The sequence below is a fragment of the Ursus arctos genome, unplaced genomic scaffold (genome assembly GCF_023065955.2).
Source record: "Ursus arctos isolate Adak ecotype North America unplaced genomic scaffold, UrsArc2.0 scaffold_5, whole genome shotgun sequence".
NCBI lineage: Eukaryota > Metazoa > Chordata > Mammalia > Carnivora > Ursidae > Ursus > Ursus arctos.
In genome coordinates this window covers 66,853,121-66,877,629 of record NW_026623067.1, presented here as the reverse complement: position 1 = coordinate 66,877,629, position 24,509 = coordinate 66,853,121, and the positions used below count along the sequence as shown (strand labels likewise).

General features: G+C 35.0%; 1 protein-coding gene across 2 annotated transcripts in view; it reads left to right on the top strand.

Moving 5' to 3' along the window:
• The window catches only part of EDIL3 (EGF like repeats and discoidin domains 3), a 398,882-nt gene that overhangs the window by 111,830 nt on the left and 262,543 nt on the right, over positions 1-24,509 (top strand). For both annotated transcript variants that reach the window (XM_044384053.3, XM_026498663.4), the window contains exon 2: positions 9,271-9,399. In XM_044384053.3, coding sequence (XP_044239988.2) covers positions 9,271-9,399 — 129 coding nt within the window. The remainder of the gene's footprint in view (positions 1-9,270; positions 9,400-24,509) is intronic.

Here is a 24,509-nt window from a genome sequence, read left to right as displayed (position 1 = left end):
TCCTCGTTTTTTGTTATTTCTTTTTCATCTTCTTTAATAAATTAAAATCTTTGGATGAGTTCTCAAAAATGTGGAGGGCTGGGTCCCACCCTCAGTCATTCTGATTTAATTGGACTGGGCATCAGAATTTGAAAAGCTCCCCAGTGATTGTAATATATAGCAAAGTTTGAGAACCTCTGGGTTAGATCATTTCTGATGTCCCTTTCAATTCTAAAAACTCCAGATTTTGTTATTTTAAGGGACTCTCCAGAGTGTTTTAAAATACAAAATATGCCCAGATTTTCTTTCAAAATGTAGAGCTTGAAATAGTTTTGTCTTTTCATGCAGTTACCCTTGATTGAAACTATGTTAAAGGCTACAAAATTCACATTGTTGATACTCAACAATTTTTGCTAATTGTCTTCTAATTCTCTTCAATATTCCTTTAGCATTTAAAACATTATCTAAAAAGAAAAATGTCTTTAGAAATAGTGTGATAAACCTCTGGCTATCAGCTGAGAGATAATGTGCTTTAAGTTAGCCTTAGTGTGGCTCTGAGTCAAAGAAGTTCCTTCATTTAGTTAAATTTGTGTCTTCCATAGCTGAATATGGTCATTTTGGGGCCCTGTGGCCACCAGGGTGTAGAATTAGATGGTCTTTTATTGCAAGTATATCCAATGATTTTCCAGTAAAATGGCAGATCCTATCAATGCAGATAAACTTATTCTTATTGGCATTTTTATCTTGTTTCCTTTTCTCTTCCTCTTAATTGAAGTAATGGTCTGAAACATCGATTGGAATTTATTTTGAAAGCACATATGAAGCTAACAATCAGATAAAACCTTTTCGACTAATTTTTTTTTGAAATTTAAACTAGCTACACTCATAAGCTTTAGTTTATGAAAGAAGACTTTAAAATAAAACTCTGTGCATCAAACTCATTAGAACATACAACAAATGAATTTCAATATTCAACACAAATGGTCTCTCAAGAAAACCCCAAAGTAAATTGAGAGGCCTATTGTTGATTCAAAAAGTGACGTTTATTTTGTTGCGCACAATTTCACCGGCAGTAAGTCGTAAGGGTGCTAACATTTTCTGTGAGTTTTACCAGGTCGAGTATGCAAATTCTCATGAAATTTATTTCATTTTAACTAGAGTTATTGCTCAATTGTACATTACAATTGGCTCATTTTGCCGAGTACTCTGCTTACAGATTGATTAAAATTCTAATTTATGCAGTTGAAGACAAAGCTTTTATTTTCTTTGAGTTTGTAAATGAAATGATAGGAGTATAGCTACCAAGTTCAATGGGAGAGCAATACACTGAAGATGAGGTTGTAATACACAGACCTGAATGTCATAGTTGTAAAACATGACTTTAAGTGGTCACCGTGTTTTACTTTTCCACATATAAATACGTATGGCAATATTCTTCACATTTAGTGTGGGGAAATACTGAAGAAATTAAATAACGTGTTGTGTTAGTGAAGTAACATGTTTGAGTGATATGTTACATTTGTTTTGTTTTTAATTTTATACCTGTATACAAATTTTTTTTTTTTTTTTTGCAGAAATGGAGAGAGGGCAGGGTGACTTCTAGCATTGTTAATGGAACACAGAAAATGGAGAGGCGTGCATTCATCCAAATAAATTATTGGTATATTTACATTACCATGTAAATACGTGAATACATTAGCAGTACTATTAGATATATTAATATGTAAAAAATATCAATATACAAATACATCAGAACATTAGCATGTAAATGCAATAATATATTTTCAGTAAATGTTTGATAAATATTAAGAATAGGCTTGGCAGAAATGCCCTTAATTATCCTGAGGTCAGACAGTTTAATGTGGGGCTTTAAATTATAAATTGGTTGCTACTAAAATTGTGTTGCTGACAAAAAACATTTAGTGACATTTTGTTACTGTGTCCTAAATGCATTGGCCTCCTTTCCATTTCTTGAATTCATTACTCTCGCCTATCAGTAGGGCCGTACATTTGTTATCTTCCTGCCTAAAAGACTCTTCCTTAGGTTTTAACATAACTGGCTCTATTCATCTTTTAGTTTTCGACTCTAGTGACACCTCTGAGAAGCATTTTTGACTGTTTATTTAAGTAACCAGTTCTTTTTACTGTCTTTCTCACCACCCTGTTCTCTTCTTGTACTCCCCTCACTATGGCTTTTATTACAGTGACCAATAATATCTTGCTTACTTATTTGTCGGTTTTTTATTATGCATCCCCTCAACTATAATAGAAACTCTAAGCGTGCTGGAACCTATGTGTCTTCATCTAGGCTGTATTCCCAGCCTTTACTGTGCTTCCTGGTGTATCAGTACATGATGAATGAATCAGTGATTCTCTGATCTGTGAACTGGAGAAGGACACTAACATATAAAGAACTGGAGAAGGACACTAACATATAAAGAAAATAGAATGCATAAAAAACACTAACATATAAAGAAAATAGAATGCATAAAAAACATTGATGAGAAAATTAGCTGTTCTTTTCACCTGATTCCCAGAGTAGGACCAACATAAGATTTTCTCCTTTACTTGGCATTAGAAGTTGCATAGTTGTATACTGACCTCACAGAAAAAAACAAAACCAAACAAGCAAACAAACAAAAATCTACAATCATAAAGGGATTTTAGGTTTTTAGAAGGTTTTTACTTTGTCTTCTGCAGTGCTACGTGACGTACTATAAATGCCTATATACTTTGTTATCTAGGCTAAACGAACATGGATTGCAAATTAATAATGAGATGAAATAAGACAATCCCTAAATCACCTTGAACAGGTGACTAGCAACAGGTGGTGGGCCAGTGAGAAGAATGAGATGGCCACTGGACTCAGACAGGATGGTCCCCTCCAAGGAGAACCCTGCAGAGTGGGAGAAAGACCAGGCAAACAGGAAGTTAAATTTAGTCTGCAATGATTTCTTGCCCCTGGGAAAAATAATTGCTTCATTCTATTGCCAAAAGGCAAATCGGTATCAGCTTATTTTGCCTGAGTCTGCCATAAACTGCAGATGGAATCATAAAACATAGTTAGATTCAAATTAAACACATCTGTCCTAATCTAAAGCAGGTGAGGCCAGCCAGCCAGGAAGCATCAAGGTATAATGCTGCACACAGATTACAACATGCAGAGGTATATTTTAGGAGCCTGCTGACAGTGGAATGAAGAACCATGAAATCGTGTATTGTCCTATTTTCCTATATTGAGCCTGTCTTCTTATACTGGCTGCCATCTTAGTTTTAAAGTACTCTACCACCACATCCATTGGGAAACAAACAAACAGATAAAAAGCACTAATTTGAGGTCCAGGAATCTATTGCATTTTAATCAGGATTCTTACCTGAACTGATGCTTTATTAGGTTAATTGAAATGACAGGGAATCAGAAATCCCTATGGCGCATTTTAATTAGACTTGAAATTCTAGCTAGAGGATTTGTTTCTACTTAAAGCCTCAGGCTTCATCTGTACAACCCATTGAGATAATGGGTAAGTAGAGAGAACAGCAGGCTCAGATATGATGGTTTAGAGCAAGATAACAATGTAACTGATCCTAATCAGGACAGCGGTGAGAGTGAGGGGACTGTGGCAAGAAACTAAGCGGTCCAGCTGCAGGGGATGGAGTTAGCCTCCAGAGGCCTTCTGTAGCACTTCCAGAATCCCCCTGGAGTTTTAGAGCCTCACTGTGCCTGCAGCCAGTGACTGAACATGTCAAGGTACCCGTGCCTGATCATTTCTGCTCTTAGAGGATTCCACTAAAGAGTCATCTTTCGTTCCTGGTGGGTTGGCTAAGACTTTGTCAAGTTTGCATTACAAACTGAGGCTCATTTGCTCAATTCCCCTTCTTCGCACCCCCCCCCCCCCCGCCGCGCCCATTTCTTTTCATAGATGTCAGATCTGCATCACAGGATGAAGGCTTTTCCTGCCCATTACTGCTTTCTCCTCATTTATCTTTCACAGACATTACTTCTTCATAAATTTGTTGCACTCAACTTTGTCTTAGCCTTTACTTCATGGAGAAACCATCTGACACAGGAGTGCATTTCATAATTAGATGTGGAGAAGCAGATTTAAAGCACAGTCTATAATAACCCTAATTATGTTCGATGGGCTTCTGTCGTCTACCCTCTACTTTATCCAAGGCCGAAATTTTCTTTTCTGCTGACATTGTCCATCTGACACTGATACATGTGGGACCTTTATTAATCTCGGGCAGACCTTGACATACTAAGTCACTAAGTGAATGAACTGAATATTTGTACTGAAGTGGAAAGGGCCTAGCATTAATTTCCTTTTTTTTTTCTCTTTAAAGACTCTTCCTTATTTTTCCTCACTTATTTGTTGGTATCCCCAAGCACCTCTTCTCTTCTCTTCTCTTCTCTTCTCTTCTCTTCTCTTCTCTTCTCTTCTCTTCTCTCGACTCCCCTCTCCCCTCCTCTGCCCTTCTTCAAAGACTCACTGAAATATAGTTTTCATATCCATACTTAACAGTCCATGTTGTAGCAAAATCTGTCCATTTCCATATCTGCGTGTTAGTAGCTTTATGGGACATTTTCATTTTGATGTCCCACAGACTCTTCAGACACAATAGTTCCTTTAAAATTAAATCCATTAAATTTCCTTATGAAAGATAACCACTCAGTCATACAGGTAGGAGCTCTAGACATCAATCCAGATTTCTTGCTCTCCCTCATCCCCACATCAATTTGGTCATAATGTTATCTTGATTCTACCTCGTAAACATTTTTTTTTTTTTTTGGTCAAAACTATGACCTCTTTCCTACCTTTCAAAAAGACACTGAGTAAATATCAAAAAAGGGGATAACATATATGATGAATTTTCACAAGCATACAATGTATCAGAAATAAGTAGACGTAAGCAAAAAAGAACAAAAACATTCAGGGGCAAGAGAGAATAAACAGGTCAGCTAAACAGCAGCTGGTATCTACAAGATGGTAGTGAGAAGTGAACGATCATCCTGTCTTATTTTGACCATAGAAGCATCATTTGACTGGCATACCACACCTGGTAGAAAACTGCTTAGATTAAGTATTATCACCTGGAAAGGGTAGCACACGTACCAAGATAGTTTTCTCAGGACACCAAAACTTCCTATCATGATGGGATAATTAAAAGGACGAGGCATTCCAGCCTTGTGTTGTCCCCGGTTTTTCAGGACTGTAAACTCACATCCGTTAATAAACTATGCAGTAACTTGGTTATAGGAGTGAAAGGGATAAGAGTGAAAGGTACTTGATTTTGGATAAATATATCAATGTAGTCCGTATGCTTGAGAACCTCTGGGATATCACTCATGCCTTTCTCCTGTAGACATTACTTCTGTCAATGTAAATAAATGAACATAAATATCTACAACGTTCCTTCATCTGTTGACATTGCCACAACAACTGATCTGGTCTAGGGAATAAAGAACCCCTCTTTTTGTAGTATTGACAAAACACAGAGTTATGACTGATGTCTCATTAAAAAAAACATTGTGGTGTTCATATTTATCTTCATGCAATGTACTGGTTTAGTAGATGACAATGTTACTCTGACCATACAAAACCATGTTGCTTTGCTCAAACTTAAGGCAGCGAGGGATGATATCCCTTTCAAACTGATGATTGCCTCTTTCTAGAAAATCTCCATGGTAATGCCTTTACTTCTAGATTATCTGGGGAGAGGAATAGTAGTGATTTAGGGGGACTTTCATTTCCTGTTTTATTACTTAGTATTTATGAGTTGAATGGGGATTGGATGGTCCCACCTTTGCATTCATAGCTGTCTCTGAAAAGGGTTAAGAAAATCAGTTTTTGCTGGGACTACTTCAAGAGATTAATGCTTAGTCCTTTTGCCCTCAGCCTTGGCTCTTCCATTTGATCCAATACAATGCTGCCTGAATTATCATTCCAAAACACAAATGTGATCATATACTTTCCCGTGCATAAATTCATTTTATGATTTTCCAGTGCTTAAAGATAAACTTCAAAATTTTTGGCACAGCATATACAGGGCCTTTATTTATATGACCATACTACTTTCTGAGCTGCTTTCTATTTCTCATACACATCTATGCTCTAATTATTGTGGCCTCCTTGAAGTTCCTGGAATGAGCCATGATCTTTCTCCTTTGTATATGCTATTCCCTTTGCCTAGAATGTTGAGCAGGTACTCCCTCCGCTACTGTATCATCTGACAGCACTGAATCCTTTTAGAAGTCTTTGTTGATCCTACATTTTGGATCATGTATACTAATTACAGATCTTATTATGCGTGGTACTTGTTCATGACTTTTTATCTCGCATAGTAGACTCTGCACTTCTTGATGGTAAAGACTATCTTTAGTTCTGTATGCCCAACACTGACTTCGGTGCCTGCTATAAAACAGGTACTCAAGGAATGGGATGATAGATGGACAAATGGATGGATGAATGAAGGAATGGCTGAGTGGCTAGCTACCTAGATATATAAAGAGCTAGAAAGTCTATTGAATATTTCTAGCAGTCGTCAGCCTCCCCATTCAAATGCAGTCTGTAAAATGCTACAAGGATATTCATCTTAAAATATAGATATGACCATGTCAAAACTTTAAAATACATGTTCAAACATTCATTGGCTCTTCATCTTATACATTATGTTGCTACTTTTTTTCCATTTAAGAGGTTTTTTCTTTTTTTTTATGTTGTTTGCCAGCAAGTATAGTATATCATTAGTTTTTGATGTAGTGTTCAATAATTCGTTATTTGCATATAACACCCAGTGCTTATCACAACCCTTAAGGAGTGTCCTCCTCAATACCCATCACCTGGTTACCTCATTCCCCCCACCCCCGCCCTTCTATAAACCTCAGTTTGTTTCCCGGAGTCCAGAGTCTCTCATGGTTTGTCTCCCTCTCTGATTTCTTCCCATTTAGCTTTCCCTCCCTTCCCCTATGGTCCTCGCTATTCCACATATTAGTGAAACCACATGATAATTGTCTTCTGTTAGATTTATTTCACCTAGCATAATCTCCTCCAGTTCCATCCATGTTGATGCAAATGATAGGTATTCATCCTTTCTGATGGCTGACTAATATTCCATTGTATATATAACCCACATCTTTATCCATTTGTCTGTTGAAGGGCATCTTGGGTCCTTCCACAGTTTGGCTATTGTGAACATTGCTGCTATGAACATCGGGGTGTATGTGCCCCTTCTTTTCACTACATCTGTGTCTTTGGGGTATATACCCAATAGTGCAATTGCTAGATCATAGAGTAGTTCTATTTTTAATGTCTTGAGGAACCTCCATACTGTTTTCCATAGTGGCTGTACCTACTTGCATTCCCACCAACAGTGTAAGAAGGTTCCCCTTTCTCCCCATCCTCGCCAACATTCGTTGTTTCCTGTCTTGTTAATTTTTGCCATTCTAACTGGTGTAAGGTGGTATCTCAATGTGGTTTTGATTTGAACTTCCCTGATGGCTAATGATGTTGAACATTTTTTCATGTGTCTGTTAGCCATTTGTATGTATCCTTTTAATCTTTACTAATCACATGTTTATACTTTCTCAGCCATTCCTAACCAAAGAATCCATGGTCTAGCCATACTAAATTCTATGATATTGCCAAAACATATTCATTCTTTCATTTATTCGCTTATTTCATGACTGCCTTTTCTAATAGCCATTCCACTGCTAATGCAGTATTTTTACCTATCCTATTAATATAGCTAATGACTTGCTTTATAAATGTGACAAAATCTTAACCTCCATTTTTATTTTTCTAGTCTTAAAGTCATTAGTCTAGGAAAAGCCAGAAAGTCATGGGAAAGCGGAATAAAGTTCCAAAGAAATACAAAGTAGTAGGAAGTTGGGGCACAGATAGCTTTTGTAAATATGAAAAAGCTCCTTCTTTTTTAATCTGGGCAGTGGCACTTTCCGCTATAAAGCTCCCTTAAAAACTCTATGGGCTTTTCTGAATCTGATTTATATATTCTCTGTGCAATAAAACCACACCCATGACTTTGTCTGAAGCCTGCTTTTCACTGAAGACTTAATCAGTGCTACTTTGGCTGTGTCAAGCTGTTTAAAAATAATACCTTTAAGACTTCTAGAGGCCCTTTTATTTAGCCTAGAGGGCCTTTCAGGCTGTGTCTGAATTATTTGAAATATTTTCATCAGGGCCTGCTAGCCATATCCTCAATTTGATGTTTATGTTGAGGCCATGTCTTTCCAACAAAGCTCCGGATTTGATCTTTCACTGGTTTGAGAGGCTGGCATTGAGTTACAGTCTTCATTGTGGTTGGTTGGTTGGTTGTTTATATCAAATCCTGGTCTCTCTGTATTCCTTTACATTCAGACTCATCAGTTCTTTATTTATCACATCTCTTTCTTATAGCACCTAATCATTGTGGCTATTAAGAGCCAGTTAAACTTTAACATTCTGCCTGGAAATCTCATTACTCATATTTAAAAGGTCATTAGGTATATTTTCTGTCACCGAAGTTTTCCCAGCTGACAACCTTACCACTTGCTTTTCTCTACATAACATAGGGTAGCCTCACATTTTCCTAGCCTCCTGTAGTCTTTCTTTCAGTGCCTTTCCAGGTTCCACCAGTACCAACTACCACCCAGTGCCAGAGCTGAGGCCACATAGTATAGGTTTTTGTTATGGCACAGTTTACTTCTCTGTGGCAGTTTCTTTCTTACTCTTCCATGTTTCTCTCACCTCTCTTAAGCAAGCTAGCCTGAATTTATTCGCATGGCCCTGACAGGGTTCCAAGAAGTAGAAATATTCAAGTGTTTTTTCACACCTCGGCTGGCTTCAAGTCTGCTAACATCTTATTGGCCAGGCAAGTCACATGAACAAGCGCAGATTCTAAGGATCCAGAAATAAACCCACTCCTTTAGTGAGAGAAATTGCAAAGTTACAGAGTTAAGTTTGTGGATTTAGAAAGTTTTTTTTTATTGGCAGAATTAATAAATCAGTCTACTGGAGATATTTTGGTTAATCTTTAACAAATCAGACAATATTTCATTTGCATGTAGTGAAGGAAGGCCAACCTGAGTTAATAACTTTGAGTATGCTACTCAGTATGCAATGTTTGAATTAGAAAATTTAATTTGATGTCATATACCATCTCTCTTAAAAGCACATGGATTCAAATGTAAATCTAAACAGTATGATGACTTTACCAAAGGAAGACGGAGTATGAAATAGTGTATTTCAGTGCCTGAGACAAATGAAAATTCATTATCTGTTTCTTATTTCTCAGGTGATGTTTGTGATCCCAATCCATGTGAAAATGGAGGTGTTTGTTTGTCAGGATTGTCTGACAATTCCTTTTCCTGTGAGTGTCCAGATGGCTTCACAGATCCCAACTGTTCTAGTGTTGTGGAGGTTGGTAAGTGCAAGATTTAAGCATTTCAGTAGTTATCCTCTTTGTTTGCATGAGTGACTGACAAATTTGGCATGGTGCAGTATGGGTATTCTGTACAAGATTGCTGTATGCTGTGAATCGGTTTCCTCCTCTGTAGTTCTCTCAAATTTGTAATTTCTATTTTATAATTAAGTTATATTTGTATTGGTGGTATTCTCAAATAATTAAAAAATATGTTTTAGTGATTAACACTATACTTCAAAGTCACCACAAGAATTACTTGAACATAACAAATTTTTTATTTCTCTGATATTAATATACATTTAAAATTTTATTCTCTGAAAAAATAATTCCCAAGTCCATTTATTTAAATTAACCACTCTAAATAAAATAGAACTTATTTTAGTGACTGAGAATATCAGTATTTTGTAGCTCTTCTAATCATTACTTTTCTAAGACTATAAATAGATGAAAGATGATGTTTCAGCTGCGTTGGTCTTCAGAGTCTTCTCAAAAACTTTGCTTTCCAAATATTGATTAGTCATTGACCATATTTCAATTTTTTTTTTCATCTGTGAAGTACTTTGGTATGTGTAGTTATGGATTCAAGGTAACTTCCATAATTTCCAAGTTGTTCCCATTAAGGAAATAGCTGTACTTCGAATAATTTAATACTGTGTAAATGTGTATAAAGATTTTTCTCTCTGATTAAAGGTAATATGATGATTAAGTTTGAAGAAATTCCTTTTTTTTTTCACATCAGTACTAAGAAAAATAAAAAGTGAACTGTATCTGTTCTATATAGGAAAACTAAACATGTTTTGGGTTAAATTTCTGTCAACCAACATAAACCTTGGAAAACTCAGAGGTTTTGATGGCTTTTGAAAAATAGTTTAGAAGAAGAGAGCAATAGTGTCTATAGTAAGGGACCAGTCTGAGTTACTCGTCACTGTATCTAACACACCTAACCTAGTACTTTTATGCATAGTAGAAGCCCAATAACTACTGATTGAATGAAAGAAAGAATAATTAAATAAACCTATTAACTTGCCATTTTTGACCACTAGTTTTTGGATTTTAGTGTGCTCTATTTGTTAAATGTGTTTTCTTGTATTTTTTATATGACATTAGTAAGAATGTATTATTTCTGAAACAGTTATATTATTACAGAAAGGTACTTTGTTCATTTAATTCATTTCAAATATAATTCTCTAAGGCTTTTATTAACTCACTGCTAGTGTAGGGGGGTTGATACAGTGCCACTGAAATAAAACTGTTGTAACCACTTTGACCCAGCCTCCAAATATGTATGGTGAGTTTCAGAGTTTAATATGAGAACCATATCCTCAGGAAAGTCTATATCTCTGAAGAAAATTATAGTCATAAATATTCCTAACAGGAATAGATGAATAGAATAAAACTTTAGTGTTATATTTTAAGCCTGCTAACCCCAAACTGACAGTGCCTTACATTTGTAGTATATAATATTTTTGTTGCTATTTTCTAAGAGCCAGATCTGGAATTAAAGAGGCAAATGTCTTTAAATAATTTAAAAATCAGTATCTTCATAGATTTCTTAAATAAATACTTGAATTCTTTGGTCCATATTTTTAAATTAACTCAATTTTTATCATTTTATCAGAAAAATGAGACGACGGGCAACAACACTTTAAAAACTAAGTCTACTGCCATAGTCTGTGTAGTTCAAATGAGACTGTAGGAAATCGAATGGTTATAGAATTAGGTTTTCCTCAGATTCATTATCATATATTATTAAAATACTTATGCTATTCAGAAGTAAGGTAGTTATAATATATTATCTTAATCTATATTTTTTATTATATGTTTTAAGCAACCTCATTCTTCCATGGCATGTATTTAAGAGTTCTTGTAAGAAATATATGCATTTTATATTTGCTTTGTCATTTAGCATAGCATATTCGTTACACCAATTCTAATTTAATGTCTTGGTTTTATTTTAAAATAATAGAAAACAAGTACCCTAAATTTTTAAAAAATTTCCATAGTTTCTTAAAAACAACTTTGCTATCTTGTGAAATAATTTTTTTTTGTAGGTGAGAAGTAGGGGGAAATCAAACACAACTGTCAGGTTAGATACCTCCTTAGGACAGACGTGTATTACCTTTCTTGCCTTTCTTTCTCAGCTCCATGTTTTCTTGCATATAATAAGACAATACTGAATATTTGTTAAATAAAAACATTTAGTAGCAGTGCTTTTAATATCTAGCCTACCTGAGTTTTTTTTCATATTTTTAAAACCACTTAGTGGAACAAAATATATGAAATATTAGATCATTAAAGACCATCCTGCATTTTTTGTTTGAAAAAATCTATTACTTTGGTGGATCATTTCTGTTGTTCTTTCCATATCTTTAGATAGCACCAGTGCAGAAAGCGGTGTACTAGAGTGTACTAGAATTTTATATACCCCCCCCAAAAAAGCTATAGGTATTTTAATGTAATATCTTAGAAAACAGAAGATTTTAGTTGTCGCCATTGATGTGTTTTTACTTACACATTAATCTTCCCCAAAGATCAAGATGTGGCCAAGCTTTATTCTAACCTTTAAGCCATATAAATTCAGTGATTATATGAATTGTAAATCTTCTTATTCTTAATTTCCAAAGGAAACAAAATCTTTTCTATATTTGCTTAGAAGAAATTTTGTTTCGATCCCAGTTTTAAATCTGTTCGTTCTACAACCAAACAGATACTCTCTTCATTGTAGTACCTCTAGGAAGGAGAATTTTGAATATACACTATTCTTAGAGATAAAAATCACTTCTTGATTTTACCTCAAACTTCATTACTTCGTAATAACTTCATTTTAAGTTCTTGATGCTCTTATTTCAAAAGAGATCCTCATCCAGTTTTGTGCTTTTATTCTTCCTTCCCAAAGTATCTAGTGTCAGATAAGCACAAAACACTTCCCTGCATTTGCAATCAATCCTCGTATCACCTACATTTCTATATTACGTGTGGAACCTTGGAGAAATTGATTTGCTCAGATTCATGAACTTCATTCACAGGACAACATTGTTTCTCTTAGATTTAATTCTTGATCTGTCTCTACACTCTAATATCCATCTCTTACCTCTGTCTCTCTTTTTCTTCATCTGTCTCTCCCACACACATCTCCCTGTTCAGACATACCTCCACACTTCAGTGTTCTCAGCCTCTTAGCGTTATTACAACTCACTTCTGAAAGCCACAAAAAGCAGTAGGAAAATATTTCACTGATTAAAGGAAAGGGGAAAAGAACCTACTTCACATCCTCAGATTTGAAGACATCGGCCAGACTATCCAATGTTTGCGCAGTTGTGCACTGGATGCTGTCTTCTTTCTCCAGGGGACTTGTAGATAGACCACCATGTGGTTAAGCCCCAAATTTCTTCCTAATTACCTGCTCACATTCCAAGATGGCACTGTGTAATTTGGAGCCAAATGTTGACTTGTTTATTTCATATGGAGATTTCTATTACCAGTGAATAGTTTAGAATTTGTATATGAAAATTTTAGAAATTATTAAATTATCTATGTTCCATGACATAATTCTTCTCTGTGTGCTGTCAAATTAACCTAGTAAAATAATAGAAATTATGAATTTTTACAACTCAAATACATAGTATATTGCAATCAAAGAAAACAAAATAAGTGATTAACTTAAAAAAATCTTAGTTTTCTTATATTCTTATATATCTCTTGAGTACTTGCTAAGTAATGGTTACATATGTGGTGGAATGCAATGGTACACAAATTTACAGAAATTACTGTTTAGCTAGGAAAGCAGGTAAATAAATAAATAGATGAATATGATGGGTGTTGTGATAGTGAAAGCCTATGGAGTCATAAGAATATAAAGCAGGTGTCTCATCTTAAGCTAGATGTTAGGGAGTACATGCCTACCTGAAAAAATAACATCTTCACATGATTATAAAAATTAATCCCAATCCAGCAAGCTGAAAGATAAAAGTATTCAGACAGAGGAAATAATATTTAGATTAGAGATAAGAAAAGTCATAATTCCATGAGCTGCAAGAAATTCAATGTGGCTAGAGTTTAAAAGGAAGACACATAGTGGCCTGATGCATCTGGAGAAGGCAGTGGTGGCAGATTCTTCATGATGTTTTAAGGAATTTGGACTTTATACTAAGAGACATGCAGAGGGTTTGGACTTTTAGAAGATCATTGTCATATGACAATATGGAAAAAAAAAAATAGAACACAGTTAGGCAGGGGAACAATTTGAAGTCTACTGCAGGAGACCAGGTCAGACATGATAGTTTATCTTGGGCAACAAAGGGAACGGAAAAGAGAAAGCCAGTAAGTATTTAAAGGATACAGTAGATAATTATTGGTGACTTACAGGGTTATTCAGTAAAAGGAGTGTGGAGAAAGGCAGGAATAAGAAGAAGCATCCCTAGTTTTTGGCCTAAGCCATTTACTGAGGTAGTATAAATTGAAGATACATGTATTGAGGGGCAGAAAATGAATTGAGTATTTCACATATTGAATTGGAGGAATTTGCTAGATATTAGTTAAGAAGTCAGACATAGATTTGTAAGTTATAATAACACAGACAGTTATTGCATAAATTGCATAAATTTAGGGAGTGTATAAATCAGCCCACAAGCAGAATAAATTTTGAAAAGAAGACCTAAGAATGGAAACTGCTAAGAAGTTCATCAATAATTAAGCAATAGGTAGAGAAAGTTAAATTTATAAAGGAGTCTGAGAAGAAGTCGTCAAAAGTTGAAGAGAAACCTATTGCAGCCGAAAAGGTAGGGGTAAATCATGTTTCAAGGCATGTGTGATCAGCAGTATCAAATACGATAGGGAAGTTGACCAAGATAAACATTTACCTTGATTACGTGTGACTGATAGATGATATTGCAAACATCAGTTTTGCTGGAGTTGTGGAAAAAGAGCTAGATTGTGGCACATGGAAGAACTAGATATAAGATTTTTAAAAAGTGGCTAGAAACACAGAGAAACTTCCTCAACTTGATAAAAAAATATCTATTATATATATAATATAGATAGATAGATAGATAGATAGATAGATATTATAAATAGTGATTCAAAGGGGCACGTGCACTCCAGTGCATTATAGCAGCCAGCAGTGTCCACAATAGCCAAACTATGGAAAGGGCCCAGATATATACATGCATACATACATACATACACAATGGAATATTACTCAGCCTATCCAAAAGAATGACATCTTGCCATTTGCAATAATGTGGATGAAACTAGAGGATATTATGCTAGGCAAAATAAGTCAGTCAGAGAAAGACAAATACCATATGATTTCACTCATGTGGAATTTAAGAAACAAAACAGATGAATATAGGGGAAGGGAAGGAAAAAAAATTATATATACACACACACACACACACACACACACACACACACACACCATGGAAGAATGCAGCTATATGGTGACTAACATAATATAATAAAAAAACTTCAAAAAAAATAAGATAAAAACAGAGAGGGAGGTGCAAACCATAAGAGACTCTTAACTATAGGAAACAAACTGATGGTTGCTGGAGGGGTGGTGGGTGAGGGGATGGGGTAACTGGGTGATGGGTACTTGATGTAATGACCAGTGGGTGTTACATGCAACTGATGATTCACTAAATTCTACCCGTGAAACTAATGATACAGTATATGTTAACTAAATTGAATTTAAATAAAACATTTAAAAAGAAATCCTACAGCTAAAATCATATTTAATGGTAAGAAATTTGAAACTTTTACAGTTAGATCAGAAACAAAATCACTATTTTTAACATTGTACTGGAATTACTAGCCAATGCAGTAAGACAAGGGGGGAAAAAATGAAGGTATACATATTGGGAAGGAAAAATAAAACTGTACTTTCATGGATGACATGATCATCTATGTAGAAAGAAATCCTAAAGAATCAACCAAAAAAATTTGGGAGCTAATAAGCAATTATAGCAAGATTGTAGAATGCAAGATTAATATAAAAAATCAATCTTTTTTCTATAAACTAGTAATAAACAAGTGAAATTTAAGATGAAAAACACAGTAGGCAGAGCACAGAGGATTTTAGGGCAGTGAAAATACTCTGTATGATATTGTAATGTTGGAAACATATCATTATACATTTGCCCAAATCCATACAATGTACAATACCAAGAGTGAACCCTGCTGCAATCTATGGGCTTTGGATAATTATGATGTGTAAATATAGGTTCATCAAATGTAACAAATGCTCCACTCCGGAAATACAAATCAAAATTACAATGAGATACCACCTTATGCCAGTTAGAGTGGCAAAAATTCACAAGACCGTAAACAACAAATATTGGTGAGGATGTGGAAAAAGAGGAGCCCTCTTACACTGTTGGTGGGAATGCAAGCTGGTACAGCCACTCTGGAAAACAGTATGGAGATTCCTCAAGATGTTAAAAATAGAGCTACCCTATGACCCAGCAATTGCACTACTGGGTATTTACCCCAAAAATAGAGATGTAGTGGAAAGAAGAGGCACATGCACCCCAATGTTCATAGCAGCAATGTCCACAATAGCCAAACTGTGGAAGGAGCCAAGATGCCCTTCAACAGATGAATGCATAAAGAAGTGGTCTATATACACAATGGAATATTATTCTGCCTTCAGGAAGGATGAATACCCACCATTTGCATCAACATGAATGGAATTGGAGGGGCTTATGCTAAATGAAATAAGTCAAACAGAGAAAGACAATTATCATATGGTTTCACTTACATGTGGAACATAAGGAATAGCATGAAGGACATTAGGAGAAGGAAGGGAAAAGTGAAGTGGGGGGGGGCAGTCAGAGTGGGAGATGAACCATGAGAGACTGTGGACTTCAGGAAACAAACTGAGGGTTTTGCGGGGGGAGGGGGATTGGTTAGCCTGGTGATGGGTACTAAGGAGGGCACATATTGCATGGAGCACTTGGTGTTATACACAAACAATGAATCACGGAACCCTACATCAAAATCTAATGATGTACTGTATAGTGACTAACATAACATAATAAAATAATTAATTAGTTAATTAAAACAATGAGAAAAAAAATAAATGCACCACTTTGGTGAGGAATGTTAATAATGGTAAGGTTATGCATATGTGGGGTTTAGGGGCTATATGGTAGAACACTGTACCTTTCTCTATTTTGCTGTGAACTTTAAACTGCACCCCAAAATCAAGTCTTTAATTTAAAAAATGGCTATAACATTATCAGTTTATTCATTTGTTTATTCATTCATCCATCAGATATTTATTGCATATATGCTATATGCCAGATACTGTTCTTGGCACTAAGGATATAAGTACTGAAAAATAGGCTTTGGCGTTATAGCTCTTCTAGTCAAATGGGGAATTAGAGAGTAAACCATCATACTTATCAAGGTAAGTTCCAAAAAGAAAAATAAAGACAACTGTGAGGGAGGATAAAAGGAGGTACATTTTTAGGAAAGATTATTAAGAAAGACTGAGAAATTGATGTTTGAACAAAGAGTGGAACTGAGGCAAATTCATTGCATAAGGATGGGGAGAGAGCATGTTAATTGAAAGGGGAGTTTGGACCAAGGGAGGTTTTTCCTTCAAGATAGAATTCTAATGTCATTATGATTAAGAAATATGACATAAAGCCTAAGCCTGTGTTTTACTAAGAATAAACTATGTTTGCTGACTCATATTGATATTTCAATAATATTTAGGATACATTTAACCTATTAAAACTATCAGTCTGAAACCAAAGGACATAAACATTGGAATTTGGTAGCAATTTAAAATCCATCGTCACTTTTAGAAAAAAATTCAAGGTACCTATGTGATGAGAGTAGTTCAGTTGAGGATAACAGAAGCAGCATATTATGTCATTTGTAATTCTTCCTCTATCCTCTCTGTAGTGGCACTGGCTTCTGACCAGGTTTTTTCATTTAGAAAAATTAATAAACATGAAGGTCCCGTTCTGTCTTCTCCTGTCCTCTTCTATCATATTCCATCCAAACTTATTTCTTGTGGTAATTGGTATTCCTTTTCTAACATGAATTCAGGTTCTTTTAAATTTGTAGCCCTCAGAGCTCATCACTGCTAATCTGTCCTCCTGCTTCCATTTCATTATAAGAAATTGGTTACATTTACCCCAGGAACATAAAGTCTCATAATTTAAAACGACAACAATTTGCACTGTACATCTTGTCCCATGAATAGCTGTATTCATGTTTACCTTGTAGAAGGTGATCACTGTCAGAATATCAAGTAGTGTAATGAAGGCTGACACTATCTGAAAGACTTCTTGTTAGTGATCATGAAATATCAGAATGTTAACAAGATTTAAGTAGATCTGTTGGGTAAAGCAAGGCTATTTTTAGATTTCTAAACTTTGGTTGCAAAATGAGAGATTTGATAAATTTCAGTTAAATTATTTATATATTAGAAAAAATTACGAGTAGTTGTCATTTTTTCCCCCTTAAGATTACTTCTTGGACTAAGGAAGGATATCTCATGATTGAATCCATATTTCTAGAAATTATCATAATGAGAGCTATTCTGCATAGACTAAAATAGTTTCTCAAAAACTGCTAGCCATGGATGATTGCTAAGAAATTTCCCAGTCAACTGGACTCGGGGGATTCATTTTCAGAGTTATATTTATTTAACTTCACTGATAATAAGAAGAATTAAATGTGTGTTCATATAAACGAATAGAACTGTACAGTTAAGATGGCAGAGTTAAGGATTTAAGGGTAAATTTTTTGCCATTTATTTTGTATATATTATAAAAAATCAATTTTGTTTTACATATGTAAATATTTCTATAGCATACCTTATAAACAATTAGCTTCTTAATATTAAAATGTTTCTACTTTAGAAGAACCTGGGTGGCTCAGTAGGTAAGCTCTTGATTTCGGCTCAAGTCATGACCTTGGGGTCCTGGGATGGAGCACCACATTGGGCTCCATGCTCAGTGGAGAGCCTGCTTTAGGTTCTCTCTCTCTCCCTCTCCCTCTCCCCCTCATCCCACACACTCTCTCTCAAAATAAATAAATAAACTTTTAAAAATAAATAAATAAAATGTTTCTACTTTATTGTTAATTCTAATGATTAGAATTTGTTAGCTTGCTATTCCAAGCCCTAACACTCATATATTAACTCCTCCCCCCCCAAAAGAACCCAAAATATCAAAGAACCTTAGAAAATATCAAGCACAGAAATCCTCTCTTGCCCAGAAGAAAGATAAGAGCCAATTTGTAGTAAAGTTTTTATTTGTAAGAAAAGAAAATGTAACACATTAAAAGAAATATTGATGTATACAATTTTAACCATTGTCTTTTTTCTTTCTGAGAGTATAACCTTTTTATTGCTTGGGGATAAATACTTTTGTGAATGAAATGATAGTGGATGTGTATCATTATGTTTTTTCTGCTTAAGAAATCATTACAAAATTAATGGGTTTAAACAACCATTTTTCTCTCAATTCTGATAATAACTTAGGTGTTGTGATTGACTGGTGCTGGGTAGTAGACCATGGCTCAGCTGAGATAGCTTGCTTTGCTAGATCAGGCTTCCTTATGTGGTGGTGCGGAGGTCCCAAGAGCAGTAAGAAAGATCAAGCTCAAATTGTAAGCACTTTTTAAATCTCAGCTTGTGTCACTTTAGTTAACAATGTTTTGGTAGGAGGACCTGCCGCTTCATATTGAAAAGGTGAAGATGCAGGAGGGGAAAGAATTTGTGGATGGTTTTACAGTCTACTATAGATTGTTAGATAGTTGCTTTCCTTTTACTTTTTAAATTTAAAAAAAAAATTAACAGTTTTTATTGGCAATACACCAAGTTGATGAACATGTAGATATGTTTGTAGATATTTATTTATGTTACTGGCTATGAGGGTAGTCTGTTTCTTTATTCGGGAGGAAAAAGTAAAAGCTCTCTTAAAAAAGGGAAAACTTGATTATTTTCTGTTCATTTGAGGAAATATATTAAAAAAATAGAAAAGTAAAAGTGGAAAGTGACATTAAGTTGTTCGTTTAATCAAATTCCAAATGGAATGGTATGAAGTCTGTTGTGGCACTGCCAAAATGTACAATTCTGCACATTTATGAAACTGAAAATTGCTGTTCTAAAGTGATAGGCTAAGTGGCAAATTTAGCATTAACCTCGAAAAATGTTCTCTGCCAGCTTGAGCACTTTCATGGAAAAGAGGACTAATAGATGACATAAAATAGTTAAAACATGCCCAACAATCTTTAAGACCTTTCATATAGTTATTTGGTTTTCTCTTCTTAATTTTCAACACGAATCTCTTTCTTGATTCTAACAGTTATACCTATTGTTCGTTTCTTTTTAATTGAGTTCATTGCATTTGATTTATGGTTAAGAATAACATTAGAAATAACATTTTTTTACTTTTTTAAAGATTTATTTATTTGAAAGAGTGAGGGAAAGAGAGCACCGGGGAGGTGGGTTGGGCAGAGGGAAGAATCTCAAGCAGACTACCCGCTGAGCACAGAGGCTGACATAGGGCGAGCTCATGACCCCCGAGACCATGACCTCATTTGAAATCAAGAGTCAGCATTTAACTGACTGAGCCACCCAGGCACTTCCTTAGACTAAATTTTTAAAGTTAATCGTTGGGTTAAGAGTTATTTGAGAATTTACTTGTGTAAGATTGTATAGAAAAGTCTAAGCAGTTTATCATGATGGATTTATAATGAAAAGAAAGTTTAATGGGCTTAGATCTACTTAATCATAGTAATGTGGATTTGCAGTCATTCAGTTTGTAGAGGAGAAGATATAAGATATATTTACATATATAAAATTATAGAGGAGAAAAACACACTTGAACAAAGAGATTGTTATCTCATCAAATATAGTTTTATTTTTTTTTAAGATTTTATTTATTTATTTGACAAAGACAGAGCAGGGGGGAGGGACAGAGGGAAAAGGAGAAGCTGACTCCCTGCTGAGCAGGGAGCCCAATACGGGGCTCTATCCCAGAACACCGGGATCATGACCTGGGCCCAAGGCAACACTCAACTGACTGAGCCACCCTCATATCCCTATAGTTTTAAAATAATATGTAAAAACCACATTCCCTTTTATTTTCCACTTAATTATTACTTAAGGCCACAGATTATTTAAAAAAGGACAAACTATAAACACATCTTAAGGTCTGGTTTGGTTGATAAAAGCTATGAGGAAAGGACTATTCTCTAGAATTCAAACCAATAAGAGAGAATAGGCAGAAAAGTCCTAATAATGGCTCTCGAGCATGTAGAGTATGGAGCTAATTTAAGATAACTGGATAAAGAGAACCTATGAAGGTTAGATAAAGGTAGGGAGTGGGAAAATGATTAATAGTACTCTAATGGAAACTGAAAGCCGATTGGCTAAATCATAGAGCATTTGCTCTCATCTGTCCTCTTACCATTCGTTGAAGATAGAATGAAGAGAAGGAGTTGAGAGAAGCATTAAGAATTCATTGCAGAGAAATGTCTTGATAGGTTGAAATTTATTTCTTAGAACTATTAGAAATCCTGTAGTATGTAATATTCATAAGTTAGGTAAATTAATTAATCCCCAAATCTTATTGGTACCTACTATGTGCTGAAATCATGCTCTTTGTGATGAGGGATTAGTAAAGTAAAGCATAGTGGTTACTATTGAAATAGAAAGCATAAAATCTTTTCTCAAGGAGCTTCAAGTGGATATCATTGTGTGAAGGTTTATTTGGCCACAGTGCCTAAAGCCGTAGGAAAATTGGGTGACACCTCAAGGTAACTTTGTACTCTTCAATAGTTTATCTAAATCAGAGTATTTATGTGGAGGCAGATTCTGTAATCCATGTTATTTAAAGCAGTGACAACACATAATTTTTAAATGAGTCATATAATGAGTGAGAGTTTGGGCAGAATCTTCTTTGGAATATATTACATTTTTCCCTTTGAAAGTATAAAACTATGATTTAAAATGCACAGCAATCAATATTTATTGTTCTCTTTATTCTGTTTTAATCAAGGCTTGGAAAATAAAGTAAGGAGGATACAATTTTGTTTCCTCAGCAAAAGACGGAGCCAGTCTTAGGGTGTTTTCTGAAGTACTAACCCTTGAAAAATATAGCAAATTTCAAATGAGAATCAGCACCTTCTTTTCATGGCATGTTGCTAAATCTCCACCATGTCTTCATCCGGTAAGATTTTAATTGAGAAATCAGAACCCAAGTGCTTCTTCCAGATCATAGAGAGCAACTGGGTGCAGAACTTGTTACTGTTACTCATTGACATAGTAGCTGCCAAACATTTTCAACAAGACAGATATAGTTTCTGTCAGTTCAGCTCTCTTTCAATCACTGGCTTTGGCTCCCCCAGGCAATGGATAAATCAGGGTGCATCCTAGAACATGCTTTGACCTTTAAGGTCAACTTCTATTAATTATTCAGTGACGGAGGTCGAGCTATATTATTCTTCACAATGATGTTCTGACCCCACACTTCTGTGGTAAGGCTCCCCTCACAACCAGGCATGCTGGCTATCAGGCCATCATGTAATGAACATTGAAGGGGGTGGGCAGATAGTCTTTATATGCAGTTTATGAATCACCATAATGCCAAGGACATTTTTTCCCTTACCCTTTTCCCTTTAGTAGTGTCTTGTATTTTTAGAGTACTCTATTCATTAAAATGCTAATATACATGTTTTTCTTGTAATAACCTTGAAATAAACAGTTGAGCTAATACCAATCTCAGTATTAAATAGGAAAGTGATTCTGTGACAAATGTAATGACTAGACCAAGGTCATAGATTTCTGTCCAAAGGCAGGCAGAACAGGTGTTAGACCTGAGGTTTTGTCCAATGCATTCTCCATGGTCCAGTGTTTGTGTTCAAATTAAACTGTGCCTGTTACACATATGGGGATGGGTGCTTTGAAACAATAAAAGAACCTGGAGATATGATAATACGTATAGTAATACTTTAATTACAGTGTTTGTCACATGCTGAGCATGCTTTCTTGGAACTATGTAGGAACACATCCTTAATGGATTGCATCATGGTATTGTGGTTAAGAATTCAACAGACTGAATTCAATCCTGGCTCTTCTGTTTACTGTCTCTGTTACTTTGGGCAAGTTGCTTAACCCCTCGATGCCGTAGTTTCTTGTCTGTAAAATCAGGGTAGTAATCGTACTAACTTTGAAGGGGTTTTGTTCAAATTAAATGAGTTAATATGTGTAAGATTCTTAGAACAGTGCTTAGCTTATAATAAGAGCTACATAGGAATTATAAAATAAGTAAATATAAATAGTTAAAACTTTTAGACAATTCAGGAACTACATGCAGAAATCAGACTTCTAAGTTCCTGAATAATCCTCCATCATTTTAGTCATTAATAACATTATTGAGACGTCCAATAAATCCTGATCTATTATTTTTATGTCAGGATTTTTTCTGCTTGTGCTTGAATATGCAAACTGGGGGCAATTTAGCTGTCAGCTTTTAATTTTTCAAAAATTTCTTTCCTTCAATGTATAATTTGACAAATCACCTTCCTTGGTATGGGAAAAAGAGAACCCTATGTTTTATTATTTGAAAATTATGAGTAATGTAAGTAATGCTTGCATAATTAGGAATCGGCCTTTTAGGAGCATAGGTTTCCTTATGCTTACAGCAAATAACTTATGAATTGATTTTTCTTTACAAGAGTACAAAATGAGAATCTGTAAAGGTATAATAAATACCAAGTTGAAATTTATGATACCATATTAATATTAGGTTCTTAGATGTTTTAGATCAACAATAAGCTCTTTGTGGCTTTGCATGAAGATAGGATCACAGAGTACAAAAGACCACTAGGATCTTCCATTTAACCAATATTATTGAGCACTTTTAAAAGCTATTCCTAACCCCCAGAGGCTAATCTCCCCTTTGTCTGTGACCCCAAAATAAAAAGCCTGCCCTAGAGATAACTTCAATTTGGGAAAGATTTATAAAACACACACATCAGTAGCCATTACACAACGTGGTAAATAATCACCATAAAAAGAGAACAAAGTGCAATAGGTAGCAACAAGAGGAAAGGTTGCTTTGAGTCCCAGAGATCAGATTTGACAGCTAAGATAGCTTTTAAAATTGGCTGGGATGGAAGTGTAGTTGACCAGCAAAGTTATTACAGGGGAACATTTTAAGCAAAATGCAGGATGATAAACATAAAGCTGAGAAACTTGGGAACCTTCTGGAAGAATTAGTCTTAGTAGTTGCCCGGATTAGTTGGTATTTTTAGGGATGATTAGGAGTCAGACCAGCAAGGTGATTTGGACCTATATTGCATAGGACCTCTAATTATCTTCTCAGACTATTCTTATAATGTAGTTTTCAATGTTAGTAACAAAATTATCCCAGGATCATGATTCTCTGACCTCTTTTCATAATACATTATTGAAACATACAAACATTATTTAAAAAACAACACAGAACACTTTACTGAACAGTATTTGAGATAATTTTTAAGTATTACCTCAGGCTTTTCTTTGGAGGATTAAATTGTACTATTTTTTTCTATTACGTTTTTATTCTGCCTCTAAGGTCTTTTTTTCATTTCATTAATTATTGTGATTGTTTTCAGTAAGACTTGGTCTAATAGATAGTTGATTTGGGAAAGGCTGAATGTGGCTTATTTACTGAAATTAGTGCTAATTTCTAACCTAGAATTTCTAACCAGAAATTATTTGCTGGAGGAAACAGTATAAAGGTCTAACGACAGTTTCTAGAATATTCTTCTGTGACTATAAATGTCAGTCGACATGCGGAAAATCCCATGAGAAGCCACCAAATATTTATATTCACCTGGATGGTTACCTAGTCCTGGACACAAAGGAAACTGTTTCAGTAAAGACAAGTGTTTGCTTTTCTTCTCTGTGGACTTAATCCACTATATATGAAATATACACAAACTAGATTCTTTGCTAGAGAGAAAGTAAAAGATTCAAAGAATACGTTTAAGGCTTTGCTTAGTTCAAAATTTTGTAATTTTTTCCTTTTGCTAAAATACTGTTAACATTGCTGGTAAGTCAGTCATATTCTCCCTTGCCCCAACCCAATCATGACCTCCTT